Here is a 15,418-nt window from a genome sequence, read left to right as displayed (position 1 = left end):
GGTAAAAATTCAAGTTTAATACAAAGCTCATAATCTTATATTCCTTACAGGCAAATCATTTTTGGAATTACATACACATATATGTGTCATACATGTGATACAGAGATATGATTTCTGGCCAGATAGAAACCACGATATGCAGGCTTGACTTCCAGGCAATCAGATAATGCATATTTTTTCTTTTCCATTTGTTATCTGCCCACCGAAGAGAATTACTCTGAAAGAACACATACAGGAGAAGAGTCACGCTCAGAGCTAGCCAGGTTAAACCATGCAGCAAATACACTATATATAGTGTTCTGCCTGCATGTATGCCTGCAGGCCAGGAGAGGGCACCAGACCTCATTACAGATGGGTGTGAGCCACCATGTGGTTGCTGGGAATTGAACTCAGGACCTCTGGGAGACCAGTCAGTGCTCTAAACAGCCAGGCCATCTCTCCAGCCCTTTAAAAAAATTTTTCCCTCCCTCCCTCCCTCCCTCCCTCCCTCCCTCCCTCCCTCCCTCCCTCCCTCCCTCCCTCCCTCCCTCCCTCCCTCCCTCTCTCTCTCTCTCTCTCTTTCTTTCTTTCTTTCTTTCTTTCTTTCTTTCTTTCTTTCTTTCTTTCGAGACAGGGCTTCTCTGTGTAACATCTCTGGCTGTCCTGGAACTTGCTTTGTGTACCAGGCTAGCCTCGAGCTCACAGAGACCCACCTGTCTCTGCCTTCCGAGTACTGGGATTATGGGAGTAAAGGCATGTACCACCACCACCTGGCTGAACTCAGAATTCTAAATGGAAAATGTATTTTTTTTTTATATTTTGAGACAGAGTCTGATGTAACCTATGCTAGCATTAGCCTTAAATTCTATGTAGTAGAGAATGAATTTGAACTCTTGAACCTATCTCTACCACCTAAAAGCCAGGATTACAGGCTGACACCACCAGACCTGACTCTTGCTAGAAATTGTGTGTGTGTATGTGCATGTGTACTTGTGTGCATGTGTACTTGTGTGCACGTGTACTTGTGTGCATGTGTACTTGTGTGCATGTGTACTTGTGTACATGTGTGTATATGCAGATGGACTTATATACCCATGCACAGATGTGCACATGCATGTGGAAGCCAGAGATCAACCTTGGCTGGTGTTCCTCATGTGCTGTCCACCTTGTCAGCTAGATTGACTTGGCCATGAGCCTCAGGGACTGCCTGCCTGTCCCGTCCCTGCCCCTCAGGGCTGGGGTGACAAGCTCTGCTGTCACATCCAGCTTGCAGTATGGGTTCTGCCTTCAGAACTCAGGACCTTGTGCCTTCAAGACTGAATTACTTCCCCAGCCTGCAGGATCCTTTTCAGTGATCGATTGTGATATTATGTATAACATTCTCATGTTTTTGATATAAATTAAATACGGCGAAGTAGTCATTTGTTGTTTGGGTTATATGAAACAAACTACATGACTATTGCCCTTTACGCCCAATACATTTTTCTTCTTCCTTCTCTCCCTTGCAATGTTGGAGACTCACCACGACATCGTGGAACTCTTTGCTGTCCAGACTAGTCTTTTGTTTCAGTTTCAGTTTCAAATTGCCTATAGAATTAGAGACAGAGACAATCACTTAGAGACAGGGATACAATGTTTCTAGGTTGAGCCCACTCTCAGATTCTTAACACTTTTAAATGGCTAAATTGCCTGGGTCTCCTTCATTGCTGTTAAATTTACTAGTTTATTGCCCCCTTCCTGTGGTTCGCTTGGTTTTTACTGTCAACATGATACAACTTAGAGTCATCTAGGAAGATGGAATTCCACTTGAAGAACAGTCTATGGCCATTCTGTGAGAATGTCTTGATTGATGTGCGAGGGCCCAGCACCATGTCTAGGCAGGTGAGCTTGGGCTGTGTGAACTAGAGAGGGAACCAGTCTATATCCCACTGTACTGGGTGTCAGGTGCACGCTGTCTGCCCAGTTTTTATGTAGGTGCTGGGGGTGAAGTAGGTTCTCACACTTGTGTGTGTGTACTTAACACACTGAGATACCTCCCCAGCCCATACCACTCTCCTGCATTTTTCTTTCTGAGGCAGTTTCTTTCACTCTGCAGTTGAGGGCTAGGTGGGAACTCACTAAGTAGACCAGGCAGCCCTTGAACTCATGATCCTTTTGCTATAGCGTGCACTACTCTTCTGGTGCCATGTCTTTTAGTCGTAGTGGTCTACATAATTCTTATCTTTCACCTTTGGCTCTTTAGTGCTCCATTTATGTATATTAAAAAAAGGTCAAAACTGAACAAAAGGTAAAACTATTTTCCTGAACATTTTGGTCAATTTTTCAAAATAGCAATAAGAACTCTTTACAATACAGAAAAGTAAAAATTAAGTAATGTTTAACGCATATTTGATAATAATTTTAGTAAGTGGGAGATAGCAATTTTCATTTGCTTTTATCCCTAAAGAGGCCAGTATGTGTGTGTGTGTGTGTATGCGTGTGTGTGTGTGTGTATGCGTGTGTGTGTGTGATTATTTTCGACTATGTTTCTTAGTAGCACAAAAAAAAACCAACAGAAATCTCTGTTGCACTTTTATACCCACTAATTTTTTATAAGATTAAAACCAATCGTTAAAAAAACCCGATTATTCATTCTAGTAATCATTAATATATTAAGTACTCAGTTTCAACACAAAGGACAAAAGTTAAATCTGAGTTACTAGCTACATCTATCTTGATACCATTAATAATCCATTATCCCAACTAATCATGAAAGTAAGAAAGCAGGTATGAAATCCACACACTCATCGCTTGATAAGTCGCTGGTCCTCCATTTTTTCCTTTGGGAGTGGACTTTTACCAGTATGGCAATCAGGATACAGATCACAATGTAGAAAGGGATGATCAAGAAAAACGGCCACTGGGTAGGCTTAGTCTTGAAGGTGTAAGCAGTTGCAACATAGTGCCTTACTGGAAAGAAAAGCACCAGGGGTTAGAAGGCAGCTGCCAGGACTGAAACAACAGCATTGCTGTGTGCTGCCGTCGTTGGAACAAACATGTTACACTATTTTAAAGTTTGCAATTCAGCCAGGTGGTGGTGATGCATGCTTTTAATCCCAGCACTTGGGAGGCAGAGGCAGGCGGATCTCAGTGAGTTTGAGGCCAGCCTGGTCTACCAAGCGAGTTCCAGGACAGCCGGGACGTTACACAGAGAAACCCTGTCTTGAAACAACAACAGGAACAGGAACAAAACAAAAAAAAACCCTTTATAATTCCATATATTTTATATATAAACTTTATATATAATTAACTGTATATAATGTAGATAACACAATGGCACCGGAAGCCCCACCTTCAAACTCTCCAAATCTAAGTGTAAAAGTCCTGCCCCTTGCTTTTCTTTTTGTATGTATCTTTTTAAAGGATTTTTAAAATTTCTTGTGCATAAGTGTTTATCTGTATGTATGTATGTGTACCATGTGTGTGACTGGTGGCTGAGAAGGCCAGAAGAGGGTGTTGGATCTTCTGGAACTGGAATTACAGGTGGTTGTGAGCCACCATGTAGGTTCTCTAGAAGAGCAGCTAACAATTGAGCCATCTCCCCTGTCCATGTTCCTTGCTTTGCCTTGGAGACTCTTTTATTCCAGGCAGTCTCTGATCAAAGGAATTGAAGTGTGATCCAAGTTACCAGCGAGGAATTCTCAAACTCTTATTTCTGGTAAAAAAAAAATGCTATACATATATTTTAGATCTAAATTATGTTTTTTTTTTGTTGTTTTACCTAAGCATATTTTCAGGTCCCTTCTCACAAATTGTTTTTCAAAGAGTTCTTCCAGAATATTTATATATAGGTTTAGTTTTCATATTTAGATAAACTGTCCACTTCATAGAGCATCAACATTGGTTGGCTCACAACAGCCAGGCGATTCAACACCTCTGGTCTCTGAAATCACCTGGATTCACATGCACGTAATCCCTGCCCCATCATACACACATCCACAGAATTAAAAAAACAAACAAACAATAAAAGCAAGTTGCTTAGAAGATATATATATACCAAGTATGGTGCTGCATGCCCTAATTGCAACACTTGGTAAGCAGAGGCAGGAGGATCTCTGTGAGTTTAAGGCCAACATGGCTACATTGTGAGTTCTAGGTCAGTCAGGGCTACACAGTGAGACCTTTGAGAAGTGCTTTTTACTTCTTCAAATCTGTTATGATTTTCTCTGTGGTTAATGTATCTCAGACATAAAAGCAACATCACGTCATCTTTTCTAGTCTTTTTGTTCCTTTCTTGTTCTTTCCTAAGTTGAAGGCCTATGACAAAGGAAACATACTGAATACGTATCGTGGGAGCAGACTTCAGTGTTTGCTCCTAATTTTATGAGAAGATAAATATTGCTAATCATAAAATGTGTTGGTTTCAATTTTCTGATACCCTTTATCAAACTGACCAGATTGTTGTCTGCAGTCTCTTTGCTGCTCTGTGGCAGGTGAGGAATCTCAATCTCAGTCTCTCTCTTATTCTGCAGCACCAAGGATTATACTAGTTGCTGTTTTAAGACATCTCATGGTCTGGTGGATGATGGAGAACATCAGGAGGAGGAGGCGGCGGCAGTCGGAGGCAGAGGAGACTGGGAGTTCCGAGTAAGTCATACACTCTTCCAGGATAGACATCTTCATGTTTCTTTTCCAAGTCTGGGCACAGAAAGTGAAGCCATTCCTTTTCTGATGACTGGCTGGGAGGTAGAGAACCTGGCTTCTCTGTTCTTGCTCTCAGGGACCTCCAGAGCTAAGGTCCTTTTCTTTCCTTGTCCCATCTCAGCTTCTTCTTGGGGTCTTCCTGCTCATTATCTCCTCAAGGGCTGTGCAATGGTACAAACTGTCTGCACTACCAGGGATTCTGACTCTTCTATATCTCTGGTCTGGCTCCTGGTCCACATGTGACTCTGGGCACCTGAATTTGGGCAGAATCTGTGGCAATTGCCCTTGAGGAGGCAAATCGCTCAAGTCTTTGTTGTTGGTTCAACACTCTATGCGCCAGGGTGGATGCTAAACTAACCTTCTTTGGAGAATCCTTGTTGCTGATAGGGGTCCTTAGTTTGAGAGGCTAGGGTCTGTGACAAAAGGACATTGCTGTGAGTCCATAACAGGGTGCTGTTGAAGGGGCAACATAACTTAAAATGACGAAAGGTTGGGGGATCCTGTGCTTCCTTGTGCCTCATGCAAAAGGCTGGCACCTGCTGTCAATCATGAGTGCAGTGACTCTGCTGGTGTCTCCAGGCTAGGTTGATATGGTTAGCGGGGAAGCCTTCCTATGTTAAATCAGCCATGGAAGTCAGGCAATTGTTATTAAAAGACATCATAGCATGATGACCCTCATTAGATGATTAGCATTCCTGGGAGACAATTTGGTCTTAAAGGTGTGTGATTACATTAGAGTGTTGCCTTCACAGTACCTTCACATGACCCATGTTTGGTTGTATGGTGCTGCATCCTTTTCAAGGTGGCTTTGGACACGTTCAGAAACCTCTCCAAGTCTGTTGGTCGATATATAACTCCACGACAGCAGCAGGGCAGAAGTTTCGCTTTTGAGAGAGTTTGAGTCATTCCAGAAAGCACAATGTCTTAGTTAGGTTTCTATTGCTGTGAAGAGACACCATGACCGCAGCAACTCTTACAAAGGGAAACATTTTATCGGGACTGGCTTACAGTTCAGAGGTTTAGTCCATGATCATCATGGCTTGAAGCAAGGCAGTGTGCAGGCAGACGTGGTGCTGGAGGAGGAGCTGAGAGTTCTGCATTCTTGATCTGAAGGCAGCAGAAGGAGACTGAGTGCGCTTCCGAGTCCTCAAAGTCTGCTTCCACAGTGACTCATTTTCTCCGGTAAGGCCACACCTCCTCCAACAAGGCCACACCTCTTTATAGGGCAAACACTCAAACACCTGAGTCTATGGGGGCCACACCTACACAAACCACCACACATAGGCAGTCATGCTTCTCCATCTGAGAACTCACAGGGAAACATGGCTGGTGGTTGGACCTGCTCTAAACAAGCTGAAAAACAAGATGGGAACGCGGAAATACGGTTCTGCTGTACAACTATCACGGGCATGAAGTTTGTTGGAAAAGACACCACGCTTTTCACAGGAAACGCAGGCCATTTGGAAGTCATGTCTTGCTCAAACTTGATTCTTCTGGCTTTACCTTAAAGAGTATCTCAAAACAAATAACAATAGCAACAAAATCCTCAGGAGTTAGGGCTAAATACCTTGCAACGAGCGCCATTTTTGTCTTTTGAGTTTTGTTGCTATAGTGAACGGCGCTAGTTGAGAGTGTTACAGTAGACACCCATTGGCATGGATTTTTTTTTCCCCTTCATGGTGGTACCTGGGATTGAACTCGGGGTCTTATATGGGCTATCTAAGTTTTCTACCATGATAATCTATCCCTAGGCCTGGTCTGGAATTTTAACTTTGAATACAGATAACTATACACTATGAGCTAGCTTCATGTTAAAGATTTTCACATGTGCAGCGACCAAGGATGCTTGATTGTGATTTTGTTGTCATCGCTGGTTTATGCATCTGAATTTGTTATTAGGGTTATATTTTTCTCAGTGCTATTTTTTTCTTTGCAAAAATATATCTCAATTCATCTTGGAAAGCATTTGGGCCTTCCTTCTGATTTTCTTTTCTGTCTTTTTTTTTTTTTGTGGCGGGTTTCTTATAGTGCTGTATTGTTTGTGTTTTAATAAATAAAGCTTGCCTGAAGGTCAGTGCAGCCACACTAGTCAGCCATACAGGCCAGGGAGTGGTGGCATTCACCTTCAATCCCAGCAGCCACACTAGCTAGCCACAGAGGCCGGGCAGTGGTGGTGCATTCCTTTAATCCCAGAACTAGAGATGAATATAAAACAGGAGGAGACAGGTCTCACTCAATCTCAGTCTGAGGATTCGTGGTGGCAGGATCACCATTTCAGTCTGAGGTAGAGGTAAGAGCCAGTGGCTGGCTGCTTTGCTTTTTCTGACCTTCAGGTTGAACCCCAATATCTGTCTCTGGGTTTTTTTTTTTTTATTATTCGTGCTGCAGTTTCTTAACTATAACTTCCAAATTCTCAGGGAACTTTTGACTCTGGTTTCTTGGTTCTACCCTGTGGCTGACAATTCCTGGTCACACCTGGGGGCGTTGCCAGCCTGTGTCTTCCTGGTACAGACGTGAGCCCAGAACTTACTTACTTCTCACCATGTAGAGTTCACAAAACAGGGTTCTGTCCATCTACGTTCCCGAGTTTGGATTAGAAACAGTCCACTAAGGCCACAACTATGGCTCTCTTTGGCCGACTACTTTTCTCTATTTTGGACCTTGCTGTGGCCACTGTAGACTGACTTAACATTCTTAGCAGTGTGTGTGTGTGTGTGTGTGTGTCTTCCTCAGTTTCTCAACTCCTTAACTTCTGTGTCTCCCTAGCCCGAAGGTTACTGGTTAATCTAGACTGGCTCCTCTCTCTGCCTCAGTGGCAGAATTCCACGTTTGTGCCTCCACAGCATTCTGACGTGAGTTCTTGGGACAAAACTCCAGTCCTCATGTTTGTGAGACAAGCATTTACTGCCTCTGTCCCACAATGTTTTAACTACGTTTTCCACTCCGTAGGAAGACTTACCAGGGACCGACTCAGCTCGCTGTTGATTGCCACTGTCAAGGCTTCCACCAGGCCATTCATCCTGCATATTCACACAGTCGGGAGGTAAGTATGAGGCCGTACAGTGGCAATGCCTCTTGTTATTACAGACCTGAAAACAGCATAAAGTCACGGGCTAAGACCGGCAGCCGGGTTCATTTACACCAGGAAATATGCAAACTAGTATTTATGTCAGATAATATCCATTTTCCTTTGTGGCTTCTTATTGGGAAGGAGGGCAGCAGGTGAGGTGGGGAGGGACCTGGGGGAGAGGGGACTCAGCCCAGGCTCTCCCGAGCAGTTCGGAGGGCTTGCCTTTCTCACTCTTGGGTCTGCCACTTACACCATGGTTGTTGCAGTTTCTCGGGAAGCAATTATAATTCAAGACTGTAGCTTCTACACATTCTTTGTTCATGCAAACCTGGAATGGACAAGGGGCCTGATATGTCAGCTGGATTCATCACTTTTTAAAAAGCATTCTGTACTCTCTTAAGATAAAAACCACCTTGAAATACCACCCTGTCCCAGTTAAGCTGGCTATTGGCAATATGGCAAAAATCCAAAAAAAAAAAAAAAAAAAAAACAACGACACCCCAACACACATCCCAGCAAAGGTGTGGCCAAAAGGTAGGAATGTGTACTAGTATAGTTCTTACGCAAAGTGTGTGAAAAGTCCTTGAAGTAAATCAACAAGAGAAAGATTTAGAGTTATCCCAGGCTCCCACAGCTAGGTACACACACAAAGGAAATAACGTTAGGCTGCTGACGCGACACCTACACTGTCCTGTTTATATTATACATAATGGCCAAGAGATATCGCCGGTCTCACTGTGGCCAATAGATAGGTAGATAAAATGCGGCATATATGCTGCATGAGAAAAATGTAGTAATGCAATTATTACAAATTGTTGAAAATCAACCCATTACAAATGATCGTACTCCATATATAAAATGCATATTGAAGTTGTTATTTGCCACAAAAGCAGAATGCAACCTTGCTGTTTGTGGCAACGTGGAAGAGCATATAGGGCGTTGTGTGACATCATCATTAGGTGACTCCAAATAGAATTAGAGAATTCTGAGGGACTGGATGCGGTATGGGTGGGGGCGGGGAGATGAAGGAAGGTTTGCTAACAGGTAAAATGTTACAGTTGGAAAGGAGAGTAAGCTGGTACTGTACTGCAGAAGAGGGTGACATATGACATGGTATGTATGTCAAATGAAAAACAGTAAATACTTAAAAGATAGAGATTCTGGCTGCTCTGATCTGATCACTGCAGAAGTGTTTCCAGGTCTCAAAAATACCACATTGTGGTGTAGGAGGATCTTCTGTCTATGTGCTACTTTCATTGGTTAAATAAAGAAGCTAAATAAAGAAGCTGCCTTGGCCTTTTGATAGGGCAGCCCTTAGGTGGGTGGAGTAGACAGAACAGAATTCTGGGAGGAAGAAGGCAGTGTGGCAGATGCCATGGCTCTCCTCTCCGAGACGGACGCTGGCCAGACTCATGCCGGTAAGCCACAGTCAAGTGGCAATACACATTAATAGAAATGGGTTAATTAAGATGTGAGAGTTAGCCAAGATGAGGCTAGAAATAACGGGCCAGGCAGTGTTTAAATGAATATAATTTGTCAGTTGTTATTTCAGGGTATAAGCTAGCCAGGCGGATGGGAGCCAGGCAGGAAGTGGCCCGCTGCTCCTCAATACAACAACATTGTGCCCATAATATACATAATTATCTAAGGATGAGATAAAATGATTATCAAAAACATTCTCAATACTGAGCCACTCTTCAAACACCCAGAGAAGCAGATCTTTCAGACACCTAATTTGCAACGACAACAAAAATCGTAAGGAACAAAAAGCAAACAGAAAAGCATGGCCTTTTCAATGGAAGGGAACAAATTAGTTTTATGGATGTAATTAACATTCTCAAAAATCCCTAAAGGGAAACACAGATGAAGAACTAGAATAAAACAGGACAGTGACTTCAGAACAAAGAAGACCAGAAACCAAGATCAAACTGGAAAGGGCACTACACAGAAATTCTAGTCCTCGTGAACATACTAAGGGGACTGGAAACTTCAGTGCATGGAAACCTCACTGCATGGGAACCTCACTGCATGGGAACCTCACTGCATGGAAACCTCACTGCATGGAAACCTCACTGCATGGGAACCTCACTGCATGGAAACCTCACTGCATGGAAACTTCACTGCATGGGAACCTCACTGCATGGGAACCTCACTGCATGGGAACCCCACTGCATGGGAACCTCACTGCATGGAAACTTCACTGCATGGAAACTTCATTGCATGGAAACCTCACTGCATGGGAACTTCACTGCAGCAGATGTGGCCAGGAGGAGGGAGGCACGGATGAACCTGCAGACAGGGTGTCTGAGGCTAAAGAGCCTAAGAAATGGAGGAAAACTAACCAGAAAAGTGACCAGAGTCTAAGGGCTGGAAGGAAGGAGCATCATCAAGCTGCCCCATGTTTGGGCCATGATTCTGCACCATGATTTTCATTTTGTCCTCCTTGCCATTAAATTGCTCAGGATCCCCTGCCGAGGGAATGGTGCTGCCCACAGGGGGCTGTGCCTCCCTCCATCAATTAACAATCCACTCCCCCACCCCATGCCCTTGGGACCGATTTGATCTAGATAATTCCTCTTCCCAAAAGAGACTCTCTTCCCAGGCAGCAAGTTGACAGAACTAACCATCCCATGCTAGTTAGATTTGTCTGTTTTATGTTTTACTCTGTAGAATCTTTATTTTCACCATTATTTAAGATAATTATGCCAAAAGATAATCCACCACATCACAAGTGTGCTCTTTCTGCAACATTCTGAAAGTGTAACAAAATGCAGGGGTGAACCCCGTGATTGTGTCTTCTGGGAATTTGTGTGACTTCCACAAAAAGCAGCCAACGAGACAGCCTTAGCAGCAGCAGCTGTGCAGGATCAATGGCATTATTATTATTATATTTCTTTTAAAAAATACCACTAATGATAGAGCATAATTTTAGGATCAATGGCTTTATTCTATTTTATTCTTTGAGTTTTGATGTTATTTTCCAAATTTCATCATTGATTGCGTACTTACATTTTTTTTTGAGAGAACACATTACTAGGCATACATCTCAATAAGTACTCACTACATTAACACTGGCGAGTTGCTGGGGTGAGATCACCTACCTTGTTGGTGGCGCAGACAGTTCCGTCTCTCACCCACATGTTGTCGCTGTCTTTATGATCAGTGGCATATTCCAGGGAAACGCAGATGTGTCCGCTTATATTGGCATAAATTATAGTGGCAGCTCTTATTTTAATTAAATTCTCACTTTTGTATTTACATATTAATTTCCCACACTTCCGGTCACTATAATTTACAGATAAATGAAAGCCATTATTTTAATAGAGAAATACTTTAATATAATTTCAAAGACAAATAAATTTAAATTAAACATTGGAGTTGGCAATTAATTTTGAATAACACCCACAGAGTCCTTACTGGATTATTGACAATAATGAACAAATTAATTGTGAACTCTTCCATTGGCTAGATTACCATTTGTGATGTCATCACCTGTATTTGATCCTTAAACACAATCAGATCCAAGCTTATTCTAACTTTTAAAAAAGAGCAATTGGCCTGTCCACCAGACTGATTGCGTTTCCTTTTTGGCTTAACAACGGATAAGATATTGAAGTTCACATCCCCAAAGCACCATACATCACGCATATTATTATGATAAAATAATAAAAGCATATATGCCCTAATGGTAGTGCAGAAAAACCCAAGAAACGCATACAAAACAATAAAGGGGCATTAGGTATAGAAGAACAATACTAAAAATGAAAACTGTTGGTCAAACAAACAAGAATGTAGACCAGAAAGCTATGGCATGGTCTAGCCAACAGGGGACAAAACGTATGCCATCTTCCTGCTTCACACACAGAGAGGATACCTGTCGGCAAGGACAGTCATCTCCTATAGAAGTGGCTTGCAAATCAGCTTCCTGGCAAGATGGTCTTTGAAGACACTCTCCTTCCACCCTCCAGTCAGCTAGCTTGTCAGAATGGGGGCGGACCAGATACCATCTCTTTGCCTCTGAACTAACTGACTCCCATGCTTGATGAGACCAAGGCTTTGCACGATAGACAGGTGCGCACTTAAGTGCAGGAAGAACGCAGACTCAGGAAAGGAAGGGAGAAACTGTGTCTATTAGGCACGCTGCTGCTCCCTCTTTCTTAGCTAAGTGTTATTCTTTTAGCCTGGAAGGGCTGGCCAGGAAAACCAGTAACCCTGATGCTGGAGGAGCCTTTCTTGCTTTGATGCACACTATAGAAATCCCTCAGCCGGCATCACTTTGAGACCAGCAATCTCAGTGGGCAATGGATGCCAGTAACTGAGCTGAGCCTGAGCCGTCCAAAGGATCCAGGTTAAGTACTTGGGGAAGAAGTACCACTGTGATGGACAGCACGGCGAGACACGGGTCTACAGACAAATCTGTAACAGCAAAACTCGGAGACAAAACACAGGCACCTTCAGCAAATCCTGTCTGTACACAACATGCATGCATACGTATGCACGTGCACACACACACACACACACACACACACACACACACACACCATGCATACTATCTAAGCCACAATTTAGTAATCATTCCACATTCCATCACCCAGATAGTGAATTGTGGCTTAGATAGTATGTGCATATGGCTTCTCTGCTAATCACAGCCATAACCTTAACCGTTTAATCTTTCCTTTCCACATAATAGGGTTTATTAAAACAAACAGACATGGAATTACCCCCACTTCATGAAAACATGCATTTTCTTTCTTTCTTTCTTTCTTTCTTTCTTTCTTTCTTTCTTTCTTTCTTTCTTTCTGTTTCTTGTTTTATTGAGACTGGGTTTCTCTGTGTAACAGCCCTAGCTGTCCTGGAACTAGCTCTAACAGACAGTCCAGGCTGGCCTTGAACTCACAGAGATCCGCCTGCCTCTGCCTCCCACACGCTGGCATTAAAGGCATGTGCCACCACTGCCCGGCTGAAAACATGCATTTTCTTTTACAGCGACGATCTTCTCATGATACCCTTTCAAACAAAATAAAACAAAGCCAAACCAAAAAAAAAAAAAAACCCAAATATAAACAAAAAGACCCCACAAGCCCAAATCCTTGGGAAGTTTCTAGGGTGCCAAATCTCAGGTGCTTGCAGGCAGCCCCGAGGTCAGTCTATTACCAGATGTTAGGAACACTTTGGTCAGGGCTGCACACAGGTTCTTCATTAACGTTTCCCTTTCTTGTACTTTAATTTTAACTCTATAAAGAACGCCCAGTCTTGGGGCTGGAGAGATGGCTCACTTCTTAAGAACACTGGCTGCTCTTCCAGAGGACCTGAGTTTGATTCCCAGCATCCACATTGGTAACTCACAAAGGTAACCCTTGTTCTAGCCTCACCAGGCATCACTGTTTTGCCACACACATAAAGCAAATAAACAGAAATGTACAAAGAAGAATGCCCACTTTGTGTGTGTGTGTGTGTTGTGTAAGTGTTTGTGTGTGGTGTGTATGATGGCCTAGCTGCCTGTGCGCATGTGTAGAGAGACCATAGGTCAATGACAGGTGTCTTTATCTATCCCTCTCCACCTTGTTTTGTGAGACAGGGCCACCTAGGAGTCCCTGGGGCCCACCTGTCACTGCTCTCCAGAACCGGAGTCACAAAAGTATGCCGTGAATCAAGGAGACAACATCAAAAATGTCAAAAAACTGAATGCTTATGTCTGATGAGTGGACCTTCATAGAAATATGTCTGATGAGTGGCAAAAGACAGAGAACAATTCAGGTACAGACAAATTAGTTCAACTGGGACAACACCCCAGGTGTGTGGGACATGGCAGGGAACCTTTTTAGGCACTCCTGACATCTGTCACTGGATCAAACACGGCAGACCTCATGGTCAGCTGTTATTTTGCTTCCTTATGAAAGTAACTGGTGGCATTTTCAAGTGTAAGGAGCTAGAGTTTGGTCACATTCTTTAAGGCATACTTAGGTGCGCAGGCTTTGTACCCCGAGGGGCTGATCCCACAGTTCCCAGATACGTCCGTTTTCGAGTTCAGCTCGTCATAGCATTCATTTGTACCAAAGTCGGCTTCTGGAAGGCAAACAGAAGGGTGCTAGTTGCAATGAATATCCGGTCCTTTGCATTGAAATGGGTAATGAACACTTTCAAGGTTCTGAAACGGTTCAGAATGTATTGCACAGAAAACAAACATTACATAAAATTGAAACTAAAGGCATGTGGATGATGGCACAAAACTATCTCAGTCAAATACTTCAAACTTGATGTCTCCTGCACAGTTCCTAATATGTCATGCTAATATTCCCCATACATGTAAACAAGAAAGTCAGTTTCTTAAATCATTGACTTACTGTGAATAAAGGTGGGCTTTTTTTTGCATAAATGTCTTTTCAATCAAACTATTCACCATTTACTTTCATCTCTGATTCATCTTAGCTTCAATTCCCAAACTTCCTAGAGAAAAGTTTCTATTTCCAGCCTCCATCCATTCTAGGCTTGCTGAAACCTCTGATTGGGACTTTTGACACCTGCACTGCCTGGCTGGAGGAAAGTGACCTGTCGCAACAGCATCCTGGACAGTCACTAGGTGCTCGGTTAAGTTGCGTAGAGATGCCAGTGAGCCCAAAGCCGATGGTTTGCTTTGTTTCAGAACTAACTTGCTGAATATGTTGTGGGTAAGAAGTGCAGATTATGAGCCTGGTTAGAGCAGCAAACTGTTGCTTATGGACTAGAAAGCAGGCAGAATCTGAATATTTCATAGCTGCAGGGACAATTTTTAGATCTGTCACACTCCATTGGCTCCTGTCCAGTTTCCTCCTGAGAGTAAACCTAGGCAAGATAGGAGACCAGCTCAGGGGGAGAAGGCTTTGGATGCCTCATGCTTTCACGCCTGCCTGTGTACACGTCAGAGCACACAGCGGAGAACCCTGGAATCCCATGGTTGAGACACAGGCCAACAACCTTCTCCAAACTCTAACCGAAGCTCAATGATATCAACGAATATCAACAAACAGCAACTGAATGCTGACGACTGGCCTCGCCTCTTAGGTCTCGTGGAGTAGAAACACGGGCGGCAGTACCTGCAGGGTGCACAATCCACAGGCAGGCCTTTTCAACACCAACCACGGAGGAGGGAAGGCTTGGCAGATAAGTCTCTGCAATTTCACTCAGGTGTGAACAGAACAAAGACAGTTGGGTGCACTCAAATAACGGTGCAAGGGTCTTGACATTGAGAAACAGCACAAAGGATACAATCTTCAAGTAAAAAAAAAAAAGTACGAGAAATAGATGGGGTGGGGAGATGGTAGAGAATTGTGATTGCTCTTTCAGGGGTCTTGGTTTGATTTCCAACACCCACATACTTAAAATAAAAATGAATTCGTTCCCCCAAAAGTAGCAAAAATAGAAATGGAGGTGATTCTAGATGAATAGATATAAACATACATTTGGTTTTTGAGGTCTGTGTGATAATGTAACATTTAGTTCACTGTTCCAAGAAACTCAGAGAACAACAAACAAACATATCAACCAAACAAACAAACAAACAAAATGGTGGTGCACGCCTTTAATCCCAGCACTCGGGAGGCAGAGACAGGCGGATCTCTGTGAGTTCGAGACCAGCCTGGTCTACAGAGCTAGTTCCAGGACAGGCTCCAAAGCCACAGAGAAACCCTGTCTCGAAAAACCAAAAAA

At 43.2% G+C, this 15,418-nt stretch overlaps 1 protein-coding gene across 1 annotated transcript in view; it reads right to left on the bottom strand.

Annotated features, from left to right (window-relative positions):
• Positions 1-1,532: 1,532 nt before the first annotated feature.
• Positions 1,533-15,418, bottom strand: part of LOC126507585 (disintegrin and metalloproteinase domain-containing protein 2-like) — a 41,404-nt gene continuing 27,518 nt past the window's right edge. Inside the window, exons 15-20 of the mRNA XM_050152134.1 lie at positions 13,693-13,798; positions 10,834-11,017; positions 7,983-8,060; positions 7,622-7,751; positions 2,763-2,928; positions 1,533-1,566 (exon numbers count right to left, since the gene is read on the bottom strand). Coding sequence (XP_050008091.1) covers positions 1,533-1,566; positions 2,763-2,928; positions 7,622-7,751; positions 7,983-8,060; positions 10,834-11,017; positions 13,693-13,798 — 698 coding nt within the window. The remainder of the gene's footprint in view (positions 1,567-2,762; positions 2,929-7,621; positions 7,752-7,982; positions 8,061-10,833; positions 11,018-13,692; positions 13,799-15,418) is intronic.

Source organism: Alexandromys fortis, unplaced genomic scaffold (genome assembly GCF_014885135.2).
Source record: "Alexandromys fortis isolate MF-2015 unplaced genomic scaffold, M_Fortis_MF-2015_v1.1 scaffold_75, whole genome shotgun sequence".
NCBI classification, from domain to species: Eukaryota; Metazoa; Chordata; class Mammalia; order Rodentia; family Cricetidae; genus Alexandromys; species Alexandromys fortis.
This window is presented reverse-complemented; position numbering and strand designations above follow the sequence as displayed.